At 38.1% G+C, this 21241-nt stretch overlaps 1 protein-coding gene across 11 annotated transcripts in view; it reads left to right on the top strand.

Annotated features, from left to right (window-relative positions):
- Window positions 1–21241, top strand: part of Apc (APC regulator of WNT signaling pathway) — a 151348-nt gene that overhangs the window by 122246 nt on the left and 7861 nt on the right. For 6 of the 11 annotated variants that reach the window (XM_008834318.3, XM_008834311.3, XM_008834313.3 and 3 more), the window contains 7 exons: window positions 3159–3537; window positions 5409–5504; window positions 6934–6987; window positions 10751–10890; window positions 11959–12036; window positions 12715–12831; window positions 18848–19062. In XM_008834318.3, the coding sequence (XP_008832540.1) occupies window positions 3159–3537; window positions 5409–5504; window positions 6934–6987; window positions 10751–10890; window positions 11959–12036; window positions 12715–12831; window positions 18848–19062 (1079 nt within the window). The remainder of the gene's footprint in view (window positions 1–3158; window positions 3538–5408; window positions 5505–6933; window positions 6988–10750; window positions 10891–11958; window positions 12037–12714; window positions 12832–18847; window positions 19063–21241) is intronic. The other 5 variants (XM_029564132.1, XM_029564133.1, XM_008834315.3 and 2 more) reach the window with 3 other exon arrangements.

Raw genomic sequence — 21241 nt, 5'->3', positions numbered from 1 at the left:
TGTTAATTAGTAGAGGTGATAAACATTACCATTGAAATCTACCCAATGACTTTATAGACATACACAGGTGCCAAGGATCTGAGTGCAACCGACTATGACTAGTAAATAATCAGATACATACAGAGTAGAGATGCATGCGCCAATATCTCAGTGTTATGAGCAAAAACAATGAGTCTTTCTGTAAGAAACAGTATATTTTAAAATGAAATGAAGATCTTTTTTAAAGGTTAAAAGCTCATTCAATTTTATGTCTTACAGGGCCTATACTGAGTTCAATATTATATAACTGTTTTAATTCAACAGCAAACCTAAAAATTTTATAGCCACTTTTGAAAGAGATGTATCTTTGCTCTGGAAACTGTTAATGAGTATGTTAAAGCTGTAATGAAATGCTTCTTTTAAAAAAATTACAAAAAGTGCCATATTCAGTGGTTATTAATTTTTTTCCAGCTCATTATCCTATCTGCAGGTATCCTAAACTCCAGCCAAACTGACTGACTTGTTGGACACCCCCGTGGCTTTCCACATGACTGCAGTAGCACTTTCTGCCTCCCCACAGATGACTCAGCATTTTTTAGCCTCCAGAACCTTGCCTAATACTTGCTTCCTCTGAGACATTTTAACCCCTAGCATCCTCTTACTCTTCCCATGCAGTCCATTCAGTCACTTCCTTTGTCTCTTTGATTAATAATTTGTATGAAGGTCCCTTTTGGAAAACAAATTGTTTTTCTGTGTATCTTTTCTAGCACAGCGTATGCATATAGTGTTTAATAAGTATTTATTGAAATGGATAGAAAAATCATTGAAATTGGATGTTAACCAGTGCTAATAAGTGGGCTTTCTTAGGATATTTCAGATCTTAATAAATATTTGGGGGATCGGAGGGAAATGTGTGAAAAGAAAATCTTTTTATTACTTAATATAAAATTATTACTTTTAAAAAGCCAAGGGCTTTTAACAGAACTGGAATTCTAACATTACTGAACAATGTATTTTCAGTCAAAGCTGAAGAATTCCATCATCTTCACAGCATACAGAGTATGCTCTTTAAAAAATAAAACAGGTATAGCCGGGCATGGTGGCACACACCTTTAGTCCCAGCACTCAGGAGGCAGAGGCGGGCAGATCACTGTGAGTTCAAGGCCAGCCTGTTCTACATAGTGAGTTCAGGTCAGCTGGGGCTACAGGGAGATCCTGTCTCAAAAAGAGACACACACACACACACACACACACACACACACACATATCAGGTCTTAAGAAACACATTGAAATAACTAATGTTGATTTAAGAAATGAATTTATAGATCATTGATAAAGTGCTTGCCTAGCAGCATACCCAAGGCTCTAGGTTCAATACCAAAGAGAAAAACAGTTAAATGAATTTTAGAATAATCAGTGATAGTCTATAATAGTTACTGTTTAGGACCTGTCTATATTAATTGCTAATCTTCTCAAATACTGAACTATTTTTACCCCTCTACGTAAGAAAAGTTGGAGGGAAAAGAGCAATAAAGAAGCTGCTTCAGGCCACTCTTACGTAATTAAATAGAATCTGGAATTAACCAGATCGGTCTAGCATCAGCACAATTTGTTGACTATAAAGAAAATCTCAAACCAGGTGTGGTAGCACAGGCCTTTAATCCCAGCACTTGGAAGGCAGAAGCAGGTGAATCTCTGTGAGTTCAAGGCCAGCCTAGTCTACATAGCAAGTTCCAGGCCAGCTGGGGCTACAGGGAGACCCTGCCTCAAAAAGACCAAAATAAATAAATAAATAAACAAACAAATAAATAAATGTATGTCTCTTACTGGTACATGAAAATTGGCACTTAGGATTCTAGTTCCTTTTAAAGTGATTTGCATATAATATTAAGGCTTAGGTAAATTCCTCCATTTTGCAACTCAGAAAACTGAAACTCAAGAGAAATTAAGTAAATTAACTAGCATTTCATAGCTTGCTTATAAACAGTGAAACCAATCTTTGAGCTGAGTGAGGTCCGATGAAAACACATTTATCCACAGTCATATACTACCATCCTAAAATTTTCATCATTGAAAAGGTGTGTTTACACATTTTGAGCAGCACTTCTCAACCTCAGTGCTGTCAGCTAGGTAGCAACACCCCTGACTTCTTCTCACAAGATGCCCCTTAACACTCTCACACCACAGCTGTTAAAACCAAAAATGCCTCTAAGATGCAATCAGCCAGATATGTCCTCATGGGTACAAAATCATCCCTGACTGAGACTACTGACCTACAAAGATGACATGTTCTTCATATAATATCCTCTGCTTTTCTGAACAGCCTAAGTTAACGGTGCTGTGTTCCTATTTCCAGTGTGATTCTAAGTTAATCCTTAGAGTTTACTATCAGTGACTCATGCTTACCAGTTTTTTTTTTTTTTAAATGACAGCACATCTTGACTTTCCACTCTCTATGTGATCCTTTTTATGACAAAATAGTTTTATAAAAGGGAAAAATCATATAATTTTAAGTGTTGTGATTGTAATCTAATGAAAATTATGATTCCTGAGAATTAGTATTTAGTAAATCATAAATTTTGCAAAATATTTTCTATTGATTATAGGTTAAAGGAGTAAAATACAGTTTTAAATTATACAAAGAATTTAAAGTACATCCACATGGTGGCTCATACTTTTAATCCCAGCACTTGGGAGGCAGAGGCAGGTGAATCTCTGTGAGTTCAAGGCCAGCCTGATCTATATAGCAAGTTCCAGGCCAGCTGGGGCTACAAGGAGACCATGTCTGAAAAAAAAGACCCCCCCCCCAAAAAAAGAAAGAATATCTGAGAGAATGTGTATAAGAAAAAATTTCATTGATTTTATTATTATTGTTATTAATTATTATTATTATTGTAGTCAGTTACCTTCAGCTGACCCAGACAAGTAGTAATTTAAGTAATTCAAGAACCTTTTTTTCCAACAATTTGCAATTCCATTATTATTTATTCACATAAACAATTTTGTATGTGATTGTGAAATATCATGCATTACTTCATCAAGGAAAGATTTTTTGTTTTTGTTTTTTTATGTTTGAATTTCGAATGAGATGCCATAAATCATCCCATTCTTCACTTCATTCGTTCTGACTTTTGGGTATTAAAGTCATAATTTTGTTTCTAAACTCATTTGGCCCACAGGTGGAAATGGTGTATTCATTGTTATCAATGCTTGGTACTCATGATAAGGATGATATGTCACGAACTTTGCTAGCTATGTCTAGCTCCCAAGACAGCTGTATATCCATGCGACAGTCTGGATGTCTTCCTCTCCTCATCCAGCTTTTACATGGCAATGACAAAGACTCTGTATTGTTGGGAAATTCCCGGGGCAGTAAAGAGGCTCGGGCCAGGGCCAGTGCGGCACTCCACAACATCATTCACTCACAGCCTGATGACAAGAGAGGCAGGCGTGAAATCCGAGTCCTTCATCTTTTGGAACAGATACGAGCTTACTGTGAAACCTGTTGGGAGTGGCAGGAAGCCCATGAACAAGGCATGGACCAGGACAAAAATCCAAGTATGTTCTCTGTAGTGTATATATCAATGCATGTTTCCAGGCAAATGTAAAGCTTTAGATTAGAAACACTATAATTAGTCTGTTGTCTATCCTGCTAACATATTTTTTAAGACCTAAGTCTATATTTCCAGAAAATTTTAACAAAGGAAAATGTTCTGTATACTACTGTGCAACCAAAAAAGAACAAGCAAATCAACTACAAAGGTAACCTGACTGCAGCATCTGTCACTTCATTGATAGCCAGATAACATCGATTCTGCTGATCTGGCTGGCTAGGCAGACAGTCCCTTCCTTTCTCGCTGCTCTATGTGCTTCTCTGTAACCCGAGTTCCGAGCTGAAGAGGACCATTTTTTGATCAGGAGTATATGAGTAGCTGCAGCCCCGCACTAGAAGCTCCAGTCAAGCTCTCAACAAGAACAAGTCAAAAGGAATGTATAGAATTAAAACTTAAAGCTAGCTGGTTTGTTGGCTCATGTCTCTAATGCCAGCATTTGGGTGATGGAGGCAAAAGGATCAGGAATTCAAGGTCATCTTCATACTACATAGAGTTCAAGGTCATCTTCATACTACATAGAGTTCAAGGCCAGTCTATGCCATGAGCCCCTGCCTCAAAGAACTGAAAGAGAAAAAAGGCTTAATAGAGCTAAAATCAATATGGCCATTAGATTGCCTTTTGGCTGAAGTTTAGGAAAGTAATTTTACATAAATTCCTCCAACTCTTAGCAGCCAAGCCATAATCTTTTGCATTTGCATATCAGTATTTACTGGACAAACTCTACCAGTTATGAAATACAAAGGGAAAGCTTCATCATCTCCATTTTTTGAATGAAATGAGACTTAGGCTAAAAATCTTGTATATGGCCTTGAAGCCAAGTAGCAGATTTTTTTCTAAGCTTAAGTATAAAGACTAGTTCAAACCTAAAAAATTTTAAGAATAAGAAAAAGGGCAGAGATGATTTTTTTATATATACCTAGGAAACCCCAGGGATGAGAACTAGTAAGATACTTTACTTGGAGGACATTACTTCTCTGGATTAATCTATTTGACTATCAACAGTTATTTAATAACTCACATTATTGCTTCTGAAAAAAACTACTTTTTAAAAAATACTTTGTGGGGGGCTGGAGAGATGGCTCAGCAGTTAAGAACACTGGTTCTTGCAGAAGGCCCGGGTTCGAATCCCAGCACCCACAGGGGAGCTAACAACTGTCCATAACTCCAGGTCCAGGGGATCCAACAGCCTCTTCTGACCTCCACGGGCATTGCATGACACGGGTGCACTTACCTACATGCAGGCAATACACTCATACACATAAAATAAAAAAATAAATAAATAAAAAATACTTTGTGTCAAATAATGACTTCTGAAACCTAGCAGATAATATTAAATGTATACATACATTTCTTGGACCCTTTTTCTTTAAATCTTTCACTATATAGTGCATGTATATAGTAAGTGTTCTACTAGGTAGCACATTTGTATATGACCATCTGCTTTTAACCTATGATCAGAACAGTTGTTTAAATTGATACTAGAAACAATGAAAGAATTTACTGAAATGCTTTTATTCTTTCATATAGACATTTAAAATTATTAGATATGTGAGTTAAGCATACATAATTTATAAAAGACTTACTGTGGCAGACTTGGTTAAAGTCAGACAGTGGTAAACATTTTTATGGAACCAAGAAAAGCTCCTTACACAGTCGCTGGTTCACATTTGTAGTATTTATTCATCCATTCTACAAAGATTGTTGATGTATTAACCTTCTCTACTTTAGGTATTTATCAATAACACATATTTTAAAAGTATAATAACATCATTTCTTTTACAGTAACAGAATGTTATGGCTTATTTTATTTTTTAGTGCCAGCTCCTGTTGAACATCAGATCTGTCCTGCTGTGTGTGTTCTAATGAAACTTTCATTTGATGAAGAGCACAGACATGCAATGAATGAACTTGGTAAGATAAAAATATTCCTGGATGCCATAAATAAATGCTGGTCAATTTTCAAAACATGAAAGAAATCCATTGATATTATAAATTGAGATTGATGACTTAAGAAATGTTTATTTTTATTTTATGTGTATGAGTGTTATGCTTGTATGTATGTAAGTACACCCATGTCGTGCAGTCCCCACAGAGGACAGAAGACGGCATCAGATCCCCTGGAATTGGAGTTATGAAAGGTCGTTAGCTGCCATTTCTTCAGCCCCTAACTTGAGAAAATATAAGGCCTCTAACTTAAGTTCAGCCGCTTCCTCCTTATGTGAAAATGGAAAAAACACTGTACCCTGGTTTGCATGAGAGAAACGGCCCTGAGTCACAGAAACTGCTACCCTGTTATAAACTAACTTTGATTTTTAAAACTCTTAGCCAAAGATCCAAATGGACCACACCTGTCCATTTTTAGACCCTGTATGACCTATGATGAAGAGGAGTTGGTTATTTTTTTTTTTAATACTTCATTGTTCTTGAAATCTGTCAGTCCCTTTGGAGAACACCAGGGGGAATTATTATTATGATTTTAATTTAGCCTAATAATTACCAGTATTTTACTAGATTTTCATCATGACATCTTTGAAACTAGTTTATATAGAAAGATGTGCTCTAATTTAACTTAGAAACATTTCATTAATATTGGAATGGTTACTCCTTTAGGTAAATATTAACACATACTCAAAGCCTTATATAGCCATTTGTGTACCCATTTTTTCATGTAATGGTTTTTCTTTAATTTCTAGGTACATTTTGTACTTACAGTATTTATAAATTGCATCATGCTGAGCCATCTCATGTGAACTGGATTTCTCTAGTCATGCCACAAGCAAGAACCAGACAATGAGTTTCTGTCTTAGTGCAGTTGTGCCCATGCTTTTGTGCTGTTTATGTTGCATTTCGTTCTGGCCCTCACTTTTTAATCCCTGCCACCCTCATCACTGTTATTCATCATTTACCTTAAAAGTATAAAGTTACGAGATTCTTAGACACAAAGAACCTGCATTGCAAAAAGTGAATGTTGTCTTCTTCAGAGTCATCACTTTGGAAAGCTCCGTACTTTGATATTTGAGATTTGGGGCCTGTCCTCTAGCCATGCTTTTCTTCCCACAGGCCCACATGATTCTCTTTCCAGTGTCCTATGAAATCTCATTTAATCTTATGGGTCCCCCCCCATTTCAGTATGATCTCAGCATTTGTGGAAATTTTTAATGCCAATAATTATGAAAAAAGGATGAAACTAACAAACAGGAAAACTCGATTTTAATATATGCAATGATTTTTCTATAAATGTACATATGTTCCAGTGGACTACAGACTTAGGACTGACACATTAATTATCTGAATTTCAAAATAAAACCTAGACTCAGTATTTGTTCCTCTTCTTCTTCAGGTAGGAAGGCTACCCGGGGCATTTCATCACAGGAGCTAGGGCAGGGGCTTTCAGGTGAGGAGCAGGATGGGGCCTCTGGGGGTATGACTGCTGCTGGGGGCATAGTCACAGGGGTTACCTTCCTCTTACTCCTTGCCTCCACATTTGCACTGGGGCAAAAGGAGAGTTAAGGTTTGTGAGTTAGGGGAGATAGTGTAAGATAGCACAGGTGTCTGGCAGAAAGGAATAAGAAAGGCATAAGTGCTGGTTAGCTGAGGGTAAATTCTTCAGCCCAGTCAGTGAGCACTGTCATTTACACATATGTGAAGATCTACAACTATCAGGCTTATTCAAGTGCACACCTATTAGTTCTGAAAGTTTGATTATAATATCAGTGATGTATATTTGTTAGTTCTCAAGTCTGTCCCAGAAGCTTTGCCAGGCACTTGAATTTTCAAATGACTAAGACAGTCCTGGTTTCCAGGGAACACATGATTTATTTACATTAATGTTTCACAAAGTTTGTAGATCATGGCAATCAGCAGAGGCACTTGTCAGGCCATATAGAGTCTCTAGCCCTGCAGTAAATGGATTCCCCAGGGGAGAGGCCCAGGAATAGCATTAAATAAGCAGCTTAAGCAATGCTTATGATCATGAAACTTTCTGAAACATCAGTCTAGAGAATATTGATGTTGAGCCCCTAATATTTATTATAGAATAGGGCATTTTATTAAAGGTTCTGTTAAGTACCGCCTGAAGCAATTGAACCTCCATTGTCTGTAAGGTTGAAACATCATATCAGTAAGTTCATTTAGACTACTTTTTTTTAACAACAGCCAGAAAAATGTGGGATGATATACTCATCTTCACATTGAAACGTTTTCTTAAGACAATCAGTTTTTTATTCTGTAAGCCATGAATTTGCATCATTTTAGTGAAATCATGTATAGTCTTAACCTGTGAATTATATCTTTGTCTCAGAATTCTCTGGAATCTTTTCTTTTTTGCTTGCTTGAAATTATAAAGGGCTCTCTTTTTATCTGATACTCCAAAATACATTAAAATTTTTTCATTACTCTTGGTTTTGTTGACAGTCCTAAAATGCTTAGTTTTTTGGCACAAGAGTACTCTGACAATTTAATGCCTTCTTGGAACCATCTTTAGACCATTTTATCTTTCTTAAAAAAGTATTCCAAAGCTGGGCAGCATGGTAGTACATGCCTTTACTCCCAGCACTTGGGAAGCAGAGGCAGGCAGATCTCTGGGAGAACTAGGCCAACCTGGTCCATATAGTGAGTTCTAAGCCAGCTGAGACTACAGGGAAACATTGTCTCAAAAAGACCAAAGAGAAAAAGAAAGTATTCCAGATATTATTACACTGGATTTTATGTAAAACAAAGCCTAGTTAGTTTTCCTCCAGTATTGAGACTCTGCTTTGTAGTACTCTCCATCTTGAGCATCTCATCAGTATCCTGAACCAGTCTTCAGGTCTACAGTGACTTCTCTATCAGTGTCAGAATTCTTGGTTACCTTACTGTCTCCCTTCTCCTTACGAAATACTGACATTCATTGAAGCTTGGCCTTAAGCTGTCTTTCTCTGTCCCTGTGCAATATCATCCACTCCCAGGGCTTCAGTCACTATGTTAGAGTCACTCTTTAGCTAGTATTTTCAAATTTGTATCTCAGTCCAGTTTCTCCCTCGTATGCTTGGCAAGCTAGAGCCCCAGCCCTTCAGTGCATTCTCATACTTCTTCTCTGACTTCTTCCTTCCTATCATATTTTAGATACCTCTATCTGAACTGTCACAAACTGAATTTGTTACTGCCTCCCCAAATCTCTGTCTCTTCCAGGGTTCCTTTTGGCATTCTAATAAACAGAGTTACTCAAACAAAAATCTTAGGAAATCATCCATGAGGAATTATCCTTATCCCCTACATTTAGCAGCTAAGCACTTTAATTCCACTTCTTAATATATCTTAAGTCAGGCATGGTGGTACATGCCTGTCATCCCAGCACTTGGGAGGCAGAGGCAGGCAGATCTCTGGTGAATTCAAGGTCATCCTGGTCTACACACTCTACCAGGAGGTATATATGTACACATATACAGTCGCACACACATAATTGCTATTCTCATCCCAAATGCAAGGTACCATTTTCTCTCTGGTTCTGCATATTTTGTCCTACTTCCAGTCATAATCCATTCTACACACTATTGTAACCTGTTCAGAATGTGCATCTAAGTGTTCTTTTCCTCTGCCTGAAATCCTTAGTGTGACACAGAAGTCTTAATGTGATCTGGTATTTGCCATTTTTGTAGTTTCACCTTGTGGCTCTCTTCTGGTTGTTTTAGATTTCAAACCCAGGGGCCCTCACTAGTAGATTTCTCTGCCTAGAATAATTCTTTTTCCTCCTCACCCTACCCTTGTTAGATACTCATCTTTGGTTTTACTTTAAACATTATTTCTTAGATCTTTTTCGTAGGACCTTCCCCCACTCCAGATCTGAGTAAAAATCCATCTGTTACCTTAACCTTGTTAAGTCACACTTAATTTTTCAATGTTTGTCTGATCTATAAGCTCTATAGATACAGATACTGGATTTGTGTCAATGGCTGTATTTTTCCATTATCACATGGATAAAGGAAAATCTTCTTAAATATGGTTTGGATTTTCTTTACACTAATTTATTTCTGCTTATCTGTGTTCAAAGTTGTCTGTCATTTCTTCTAGTCATAAAGATTTGCATGAATCTTCTTGGCCTAGAATTCTTGACTCAGCATAGAACTTCGTTAGGCATACTTGCAGATTCTTCTGTCTGCTGATCCTTTGTGACCATTCATAAAAATGCTAATGTTCTGGTCTTCTTCCAGGTTAATGACCTGCTTTGACTTACAGTGAGCATCTTTTTATGTCTGAGCCACCTCTCTATCAAAACAGTATCCCAAGCCCCATGTTGATTAATGTTGATGATGAATAATCATTTCTAGGTTCATATGCATTTTTATCTTTCTTTTATTCACACCCTCACATTTGCTTCACTTTTTTAAAAGCCTTCCTTTACAGTCTTCCCTTCCCTTTCCCTTTCCCTTCCCTTACTTTCCTAATGTTGACCATTGTGGGCACTGTTGAACATACCCTATGGTAAAGAGTAAGAAGAGAGAAAATACCAAATCCTGGTATAATTAATATTTGATAGTATCAGAGAAAAATAAGATTTTTTTAAGAAACACTATAGAACTTTATAGAAAGTTGAAGAGATAATTCTATTTTCATGAAATAAGTTTCATTTCAAGCAGTTTCATTATTCCTAAGAGTAATTATTTAACACATTTAAAAAAAGTTTTAAGGTAATTAGGTCACAGTTCATGACAATGAAAATTATTTATAAAGCCCTTATAATAGCAATAAGTTGGTTTTTTTTTTTTTCCTGTTTAGGTTTAGGAAGACCTAGTATTAACAGATAACCCTCATTGTTGGTAAGGTGTAGTGTGTGTTAGAAATAGAAAATAACGCCCATTTCATCTAGTGAAGCGAGAGGCTGATGGGTGGAGAAACTGGGAGAAAGTGGAATAGTTATGTTGTACTTACATTTTTGTATTTATGTTTTATTATATATTATATATTTATATATATTTATGGATTATATGTACTTGTATATTTATACATATACAAAAAATCCTTTGCAACAGATTTTATGGCTCATAATTCTAAAGGCAAATTTAAACCATATATTCTTCCTCTTTTATATTTCTTTTTCCCATAGTATTTAAGTTACCATCTTATACCAGTTTACTTGATTGTAGATAATTGTCTTTTTTCTCTTGCCCTTTTTAAATTAGGGGGACTGCAGGCCATTGCAGAATTGTTGCAAGTAGACTGTGAGATGTACGGGCTTACTAATGACCACTACAGTGTCACTTTACGACGGTATGCTGGAATGGCTCTGACAAACTTGACCTTTGGGGATGTAGCCAACAAGGTATGTCCTTCTTTTATAAGAGCATCATCTGAGGCTAGCTCAAGTATGACTGATTCTACTTTCATAGAAATAATTTTTCAAAATAAGCAAAAAATTACTTTTAACTGACTACTTTTAATCACAACCTTCCCCCGCACCGAGTTGAACAATGACTAATAAAAACTATACTTCTCAGCCAGGTGTAGTGCACACCTTTAATTCCAGCACTTTGGGAGGCTGGAAGCTGAGCTAGGCAGGTCTATGTAGCCTGGTCTACATAGAGAGTTCCAGGCTACTCAGGGCTACATTAAGAACCTTTCTCAAAACAAAAACTACTCACTACTACTCACATCCTTACTCATTAGGTTGGCTTTTTGGCTAAACAAAGGCAAAAGCACATCTAAAGATGGAACACAACACTGAATTTATATAATTACATCATTGTTCCTCGGGCTAGGGCTCTAGCTAAGTGATAAGGTGCCTAGCATGCAGGGTCCTTAGTTAAATCACCAGCATTATTTGAAAAGCTAAATAATAGGAATTGAAGTAAAAATCTGAAAGTCCTGGTGATAGGCAAGTTTAAACACACATACTGATTATATCAAGATAGACTACCTTCTGATTGGAACTGGAGAGATGGTTAAGAGCACCGACTGTCCTAGCAGAAGACCCAGGTTCAATTCCCAGCACCCACATGGCGGCTAACACCCCTCCTAACTCCAGTTCCAGGGGATCCAATGCCCTCTTCTGTCCTCCTCGGGCATTGCACAACACAGGTGCATGTACATACATGTAAGCAATACACTCATACACATAAAATAGAAACAATATATTTTTAAAAAAAAAGACTATACTCTGAAACCCTTTGCATATCATTTCTTATTATTTTGTTTTATTTTTCCAATTTGGTAAAAAGAAATAGATAATAAAATTAGAAGACATCTGTCTTTCATTTCTTTTTCTGGGAATTTGACAGGTGAAATATTTGGAATTTTAAAAAAAAAACTTGGCATGAAGTTTAGTGACCAAAAATGAAGCTATTTCAGGTTACTTCATTGATGACACTCTGTTCCCTATGTACTATCACAGGCTACATTATGTTCTATGAAAGGCTGCATGAGAGCACTCGTGGCCCAATTAAAATCCGAAAGTGAAGACTTACAACAGGTATTGTTAAGAATTTCAAATATTTTTCATGAATATTACCAGGTTAATGTACTGGTTTATATTAAGCCATGACTCAGTATTTAGTAGCTCATGTTAAAGTATATAGTTCTATTAATAATAAAGTAAAGGAAAATAGTTATATTGGAGTAATTCCTTTTGCCACCCTAGTAATGAGCATAAGGAATTATTACAGGCAGAATACTCCAATTTTTATTATAATAATCAATCATATATTGTTCAAATCAATGAGTTTCACTATGATGTTTCTGTATATGCATATATCATGTTTTGATCATATAAGTGAAGCATTCCTAATCCAAACTCAAAAATGCTCCAAAATCCGAACCTATTTGAGTACCACTGGCGTAACACCACAGGAGGAAAAGTCTATACTATGAAACTGTTCATGCACTGAATTATTAAAATGTTGTGTAAAGTTTCTTTCAGGTCAGGTAATATGTGTATGTCATACATGGAACATAACCTCATACCCAGGATATACAAACATTCAAAAAGCTGAAATTTGAAACCTAAAACACTTATGGTGCCAGGCATTTGGACAAGGTTTACTTGGTGTATAATTAGAGTTCTGCTTTTTACTTCTAGCATTAGAAACAAAAAGGCAAGTAGTATGAATCACTTTGTATGAAAATTATTCTAAAATTGATTGATTTGCAGGTTATTGCAAGTGTTTTGAGGAATTTGTCTTGGCGAGCAGATGTAAATAGCAAAAAGACGCTGCGGGAAGTTGGGAGTGTGAAAGCCTTGATGGAATGTGCTTTGGAAGTTAGAAAGGTAACTTTGAAAATACTAGTGCTGATAAGAACTCATGAGCTACTTTTCACTGCTTTCCTCCACCCAGGAGATTCCCTAAGCTGTCTGTCTGTCTGGTTTGAAGCAGGGTCTCACTATGTAACCTTGGCTTGCCTTGAACTCACAGAGATCTACCTGCCTTTAATTCCCTAATGCTGGGATTAAAGGTATGCACCATGGCCCAAGATTTCCTAGTCTTTGGTCTGCTCAGTTTACCAGCTCATTGTTTCAGTCCAAATTTATAAAATATGAAGGGAGAAAAGACTGAACTAGAGACTTTAAGTGTTTCTCAGCCTTAACACTGTCAGCATTTGGGGATCAGATCATTCTTTGTTTTAGGCAGCTGACCTGTGTATTATAGTATATTTAGCAGAACCCCTAAATGTTTCTGCTACAATTTCCCTGGAGGAGAAGAGAGACAGAATTTTTCCTACCTGAGAATCACTCCATGCCTTTGAGCTCTCCAAATCTCAGTTCCCCAAAGTCCTCAAAATTAAATAGGCCATTTATCCAGGGGCGGTCAGGCTCAACAGTAGGTAATCCCCTAAATAATTATTTAATAAAAGGAAATACCAGGGCTTGAGAGATGGCTCAGTGGTTAAGAACACTTGCTGTTCTTCCAGAGAACCCAGGTTTGATTCCCAGCATCCACATGGCAGTTAAGAACAGTCTGTAACTCCAGTTCCAGGGAATCCAGTGTCTTTTTCTGGCCTCTGCAGACTTTGCACTACATGAGTGCACTTGCATACATGCAGGCAATACACTCATATACATGAAATAATAAAATAGTTTTGGGGTTTTGGGGGCTTTTTTGTTGTTTTTTTGTTTGGGGTTTTTTTTTTGGTTTTTTGTTCTTTTTGAGATAGAGTCTCCCTGTAGCCCCAGCTGGCCTGGAACTTACTATGTAGACCAAGCTGGCATTGGACTCATAGAGAGCCAAGATCTGCCTGCCTCTGCCTCCCAAGTGCTGGGATTAAAGACGTGTGCCACCACACCCTGCCGATAAAATAGTTTTTTTAAAAAGAAAGAAATACCTCCATTTGATATATCTTGTTTAGAAACTAAGTTCATTTTTAAAAAGAAATTTTTTTAAAGGAAGCTTAAAATCTGAGGATCAAGCAAGTCATCCTAGCCAAGCTGAACTCTCTTTTACCTAGACAGTCCATGACCTGTGCGTATAGTGTTCGCTCTCTTCAATTCAGAATTCCTGACTGGAGATGTATTTCAGTGATAGAGCACTTACCTAGCATGTGTGAAGCCTTGGTTTCAGTCCCCCTGCACCGAATGGGCTAAAGAGAAAAGCTTTCAGAAAACACAAGGTTTTTTTTTTATTTTGTTTTGGTTTTTTTGTTTGTTTGTTTAGTTACATTTTTGTTTTGTTTTGTTTTGTTTTGTTTTGTTTTTGAGCAAAGTTTCACTAGGTATCCCTGACTGGCCTGGAACTCTGTAGACCAGGCTGACCTCAAATCCACAGAAATCCTTCTGCCTCTGCCAACAGGGTACTGAGATTAAAGGTATATACCATCACACTCAGCTTAGCTATGTATTTTTTGAAAAATAAATTATACCTGGAAATCCCTTAAAAGTTTATTAGAAGAACAATATTCAATTGCATTGCCAGTTATTAAAAAAAAAATATTCAGGTGCTGGGGAGATAGCTCAGTAGGAAAAACACATACTAAGCAAGCTTCATAACCTGAGTTAGGATCCCACATGAAGCTGTTTTCAGTAGCCTGAGAGTCTGTAATCCCAGCACACCTATAGGAAGATGGGAGGTAAAGACAGGACAATCCCCAAAAACCTGCAGGCCCGTGTACTCTCTGTACACTGCATAAAAACAACCAAGAGTTCCTGTCTCAAACAGAGTGGAAGGCAGAAGCCAACATTGGAGGCCATGCATTCAAACATACATAGTTTCTGTGTGAAGATACCTTTGAAAGTACTGAATAGGCAGAAGACTAGAACTGACACTTCAGAAAAGAAGGTGAATAGTCACCAAGCACTGGAAAAGTAAGGACACTGTTAGTTATAAGGAACATACGAATTAAAACTGTAGTGAGATAGCATTATACATACCATACTGGTTCAGATTTAAAAGACTTTAAATTATAAAAGTGTTGTCAAGGTTACTGAACAGTTGAAAACCTTCTATACTGCTGGTAGGAGTGTGGAAAGGGTGAACCACTTTGGAAAACATTTGAAAGGGTTTTAAACATAAATCTGCCATACAACCCACCCATTCTACTCCTAAGTATTTAATACACAAGAGACCATAAACTAGTATTCTCACAAAGGCTTATACATGAATGTTCAATTTTGCAATAGCCAAAAATTAGAATTGACTCTAATATCTATCAGTAGATGAATAGTAAGCAAACTGTAAAATACATGTACAGTAAAATCCTACACAGCTATAAAAAGAATGAACTGGCCAAACAAAATATTGCACTCTTGGGGCTGGAGAGATGGCTCAGCAGTTAAGAGCACTGACTGATCTTGCAGAGGACCTGGGTTCGATTCCCAGCACCCACATGGCAACTACAAACCATCCTTAACTCCAGTTCCAGGGGAATCCAAAGCCGTCTTATGACCTCCACAGCATTGCATGACACGGGTGCACTCACATACATGCAGGCAGTACACTCATACACATAAAATAAAAATAATGAAATATTTTTTTTAAAGTCTCAAAAAAAATATTGCACTCCAGTAGTCCCAGCTACTCAGCAGGGTATGGTGGGAAGATTACTCAAGCCCATAGTTCAAGACCACCATGAGCAACTACTGAGACGGTCTCAAAAACTGAAAGAGTGAACTTTTTGACTGTACGTGTATGTTCATATGTGTATGCAGACCAGAGGTATGTCTTCACCCTTTTTTTTTTTTTTTTTTTTTTTTTTTTTTTTTTTTGCTTTGTTTGGTTTTGTTTGAGACTGAGCCTTATCTAGCCCAGGCTGGCTTGGAACTCAGCTTGCAGCCAAGGATAACTTTGAATTTCTGCTTCTCTTGTCCCCACCTCCCAAGTGCTAGGCCACTACCATACCAGGTTTTATGTGGTCCTAGGTTTCAAACCCAGGACATCATGTGTGCTAGGCTAGCATTCTATCAAGTGAGCTACATCCCTAGCTCTCCACCTCATTTTATGAGACACAGGGTCTCACTGAACCTAGAATTCATGTCTTTGGCTAGTCTGGCTGGCCAGTGAGTCCAGGATCCTCCTCTGTCCCTCCCCAGTGCTGAGATTACAGGCACACACTACTACCTAGGTTTTTAACATAGGTTTTAGGGGATCAAACTCATGTACTCATGCTTGTGTGGCAAGCGTTTTACCAACTGAACCATTTCCCCAGCCCCAAGAATGAACTATTTAAAAATAAATCACAAGATGTATTTTAAAAGACTTCTCCAAGCCAGGTGTTGTGGCTCACACTGGTAGTCCCAGCACTTGGGAGGCCGAGGCAGGCGGATCTCTGTGAGTTCAAGGCCAGCCTGGTCTACATAGTGAGTTCCAGGGCAGCTGGGGCTACAAGGAAACCCTGCTTCAAACACACACACACACACACAAAAGAGACTTCTCCAGTTGGCCTTTTATTAAATATCATGTGTGCCTACATGTATAGGCATACACACACACATGTAGGCACATGTGAAGATCAGAGCACAACTTCCAGAAATTGGTTCTTTCCTTCCATTATGGTTTCTAGGGACAAACTCGGGTCATCAGACTTCTGTAGCAAGTACTTTTTTTTTTAATATTTTTATTTATTTTTATTTTATGTGTATGAGTGTATTGCCTACATGTGTGTGAGTGCACCTGTGTCATGCAATACCTGCAGAGGTCAGAAGAAGGCATCCAAATCCCCTGGAACTGGAGTTATGGACAGCTGTTAGCCGGCATGTGGGTGCTAGAAATCGAACCTGGATCCTCTGTAAGGAGCAGTCAGTGCTCTTAACCACTGAGCCATCTCTTCAGCCCCTGACAGGTACTTTTACTTGCTGAGCCATCTTGCCAGCCCACCAACTGACATTTTGAATGAGATCACTGACAGTTATCTCCAACCTTTTATGTTGTTTCTTTTGTTCCTGGAGTCTTCTTGAGACGATGCATCTTGAAATTCAGTTGGCAGTACCAAATATTATATTCCCAAAGGGAGTGATTTTAACCTTCTGCTCATCAAGAATGATAATGATGTAGAAAGTAGATGAGTAGTTGTCTGGGTTTCGGGATAGAATAAAAGGTGAGTTGTGAGAAACCTATTAAGAAACCTTTGGCGGTGGTATTTTTTTTTTATTTTGATTGGAGTGATGTTTCCTGGGTGTATAACTACATTAAAAGTGATCAGATTGTATACTTGAAGATGTATAATTTTTTTCAATTAACACCTCAATAAAGAGATAACAAAAAAATTAGGGCTGTGTCCAAACTTGGCTGTTCACTGGAAACTGTTAGTCCTCTACTCTTAAGCTGCTACATCTTTACAGAACCCTTACTTATGTTACAGCTCTATAAAAATCACATATTTAAAAAATAAAAATTTCTGTGGCTTCTAACTATTGCAGCCAAAGCCTGAATGAGTCCTTTGCTTCATTTACTTTGCCAAAGTATCTTCAGTCCCTCCTAATTTGACTCTTGGTGCAAACTCCTGTGTCTCAAAATCCAGCTCGCTAGATTTAGACTTTTCTTTCCTCCTGTGCCCTGCACATTATAGTTTTTGACCAATCATCTTACTTAAACCCCCTTCTTTTCTTTTACTGTTTTCCAATTCTAATTTCTGATCATGTCTTCTCAAGCCCTCCTCTTCCTTCTCCCTGCCCCATCCCTTGTATTTACTGAGTATGTAGCTCTACCACTGAGCTTACCCCCAGCTTGTCATTATTTCATATCTCCTGTAATTTGAACTGTAAAACTTCTTTGATACAAAACTCTTGGCTTTGACATGTAGTCTCACATTTCTGAACCAGTTACAATGCTCCTAAATTCTTGCCTTTTCTTTCTGTTGACTGTTCCCGCCTTTCAGTCACATTTTGTATGGGGTGTGGGTGTGGGTCTGGGTGGTGTTTTTCATTGGCTTTTTGTTTTTGTTTTTAGTTTTGAGAGAGGGTCTCATTTAGTCCAGGCTGGCCTTGATTTTACAGCAGTCCTCCTATATTAGCCTCCCATGAGCCACCACACCTGACAAATGAATTATTTTTCTTGAGATTCACCATTCATGTAAGGTACTGTAAGTCACTGGGAATTAGACTCTGGATGTCTGCCTAAGTCACTAGGGTCAGACTCCAATTAGCTCTGGTCTTTGGTCTCCATTTATCCTTCTACAAACTGTCTCCTTCCTGAAATACTCACTTTATTGAATTTATACTACAGTAACCTTTTAGAGTAAACATGTGAATACATCTTTTTATAAAGATTTATTCATTTTTTTATTTTATTTACATGTATCATCATGTAATGTATGTGCGTCATGTGTGTGCCTCGTGCCCACAGAGGGCAGAAAAGGGCATCAGGTCCCCCAGAACTTGAGATACAAGGTGGTTGTGAGCTTCCTGATATGGGTGCTGGGAACCAAGCCCAGGTCCTCTGCAAGAGCAGCAAGTACTCTTAGCTACTGAGATATTTGTTTTTATTACGAATAGAACATTGTATATATTGCTTGTTCTTCTCATGTAATGTTTCTTAGATGCTTTTCCATATCCACACGTGGTACAGTTTTTAAAATGAGTTTCTGTTATTCTGAAAATGTTATCTTTTGATAATTCATTTCCATTTTGCTTCATATTCTCATATGTACCATCTGAACACTTAGAGTGAAGGCCATTGGTTGTGTTGTATTTGTTTATAGGGATAGCACTGACCTAAATTCCATTTGACATTGCATGAAACTTTCTGTAAATGAAAAGTTCCTAATTTACTAGTGAGGAGTGGACAGGAAGGGAGATAAAATGGGAGAAAAAAAATCCAATTCTAATTAGATGATAAATACTCTGATTCTGTTCATAGGAATCAACCCTCAAAAGCGTATTGAGTGCCTTATGGAATCTGTCAGCACATTGCACAGAAAATAAAGCTGATATATGTGCTGTGGATGGAGCACTTGCATTTTTGGTTGGCACTCTGACTTACCGGAGCCAAACAAATACTTTAGCCATTATTGAAAGTGGAGGTGGGATATTACGGAATGTATCCAGCTTGATAGCTACAAATGAGGACCACAGGTATGTATCAGCTTTAACGCTACTTTAAATTCATTATTTCAAAGTATTTTTTTCAAGTGACCTATTTGAAAACAGTAGTTTTATCATTCTGACAGCTCTAAGCAAAAAATCCTTATTACACTGAACTGTTAAAACTATTAACTCCCAATTAAACTCATTTGCATGTTTATGCAATAATAAAGTTGGCAGTATCTCATAGGAATTTAAAACATAAATAAGTGGTAGTTGAGAAGTATACCCCATCTATAGAAGAAAGAATAAAAATTAAAATATTGCGTCTAGCGAAATGGCAGTTAAGAACACTGACTGCTCCTGCAGAAGACCCAGGTCCAATGCTCAGTACCCACATGGTAGCTAACAACCATCTGTAACTCCAGTTCCAGGGGATCCAACGCTCTCTCCTGACCTCTGCAGGCACTGCATAAAGGTCAAAATATTTTTAAAGTCCTCCCCATTTATTCACATGCAATAAAGGGCTGTAAAACTGATTTTCAGCCAGGCATGGTGGCACATGCCTTTAGTCCCAGCAGAAGCAGAGGCAGGTGGATCTCTGTGAGTTCAAGGCCAGCCTGGGCTACATAATGAGTTCCAGGCCAGCTAGGGCTACAGGAAGACTCAGCCTCTAAAAGACCAAAGAGTAATAATAATAATAATTTTCAACCAAAACTGTGAGTGTGCCCAGACAGTAGGAAGGCTCACATTTTTCCAACAGTGTCTTCAATAATCAAATAAATTACTTAACCACCAGCCATTCATCAGATCACTTCAGATTAGAGCACACATTGCTATTTTCCCCAAATGTTGTCTTTTCATAATGTATATCAGGTCTGCTTCATATTCTAATATAATTTCTTTTCAGCTACATATGTACCTGTATTATGGCAGCAAAAATATAGGCATCTTTTGCAACTTAATCTTTTTTCTAAATTTATTCAATATTGTTCCTTTGTTGTTTTCAAAAGGAATATGAGCTTTAGTTAAAAGAGCCTATAGAAACATAAACATAATTTTTTAATGTAATGATTATATATCCACTCTGCCAGAGAGCACTTACAAAGGAGATGGTAGTATCAGAGAGAAGAGATGATTCTATTAAGTTCGCTAGTCTAGGAGCGTCCGGTGTACTCCCTGACTACATAAAGATCTGTCCATCAACCTGTCTTGCACTTCAAAGGCATCTCAATATGCAACATTGTTGTCCACTATATAGTAAATTACCCTGAAGTCCCTGTTTAGTTTAATATTTCATGATATATAGTTCTTAAAATCCAAAACTATTAATGTGTGAAATGTAGAGTAAATACATCTTCTCAACTTTTTTTCTTCTAGTGAATCAGAATAGGAAACCGAATAAATGAAACTTAACATTTTCACTACTTTTGATCTGACAGATGAGTACTTAAAACAATAAACATTAAATGAACCAAAAGGAGATCTGGAATGCTGGGAGTTTATAAGATAATTGATACAGTTGTATTTTACATATTATTTTTAGCAATTATCCTTTTTTTTTTTTTTGGTCTTTTTGAGACAGGGTCTCCCTGTAGCCCAGGCTGGCCCTGAATTCACAGAGATTCACCTGTCTCTACCTCCCAAGTGCTAGGATTAAAGGCGTGAGCCACCTGCCTATGGGGCGGGTCGCTGGACCCCAGGCATGGTGTGTGCGGGCACCCTAGGGTCTCCGCCAACCTGGCCGTAAGCAATGTGGGGAGCGCGCCTGGGCTCCCGGGCGCACTCACTCTGGATGTGGCCCAGGGTCAGGTGTGCGTGCACTCTCCCGCCACCGTGGTTTGCAGAGGGATCTCGGGGTGCCAGTTGCTAGCGTGGCGCCGGTCTCCTGCGCGCACCTGGGAAGCAGCGGGTCCCGTGGCACGTCTGCTCCGCGTTGCTGGCGGGTCCCTGCTTCTCCAGTCTCTGTGGGTCTCTGCTACCGGGGCTGGCCTGGTCGAGTTCTGCCCCAATTTCACCCGTGTACTCTCTCTCTAAGTTTGGGGCGTCAGCTGCTGGGTCACGAGGAGAGGTGCGGGTCGGCTAAAGCTGGATTTCCCTGAGTTGATGAGGGAAGGATAGCGCCCCCTGGGGAGGCTGGATTGTAGGCAGTAAGACGCAGAACTCAGCTCAGTCAGTGGTACAGCCCTTTTATTCAGTGACTTAGCTTGGTTCCAAGTCTCAGTGATCC

The sequence above is a fragment of the Nannospalax galili genome, unplaced genomic scaffold (assembly GCF_000622305.1).
Source record: "Nannospalax galili isolate Female #2095 unplaced genomic scaffold, S.galili_v1.0 scaffold856, whole genome shotgun sequence".
In the NCBI taxonomy this organism is placed as follows: Eukaryota; Metazoa; Chordata; class Mammalia; order Rodentia; family Spalacidae; genus Nannospalax; species Nannospalax galili.
This window is presented reverse-complemented; position numbering and strand designations above follow the sequence as displayed.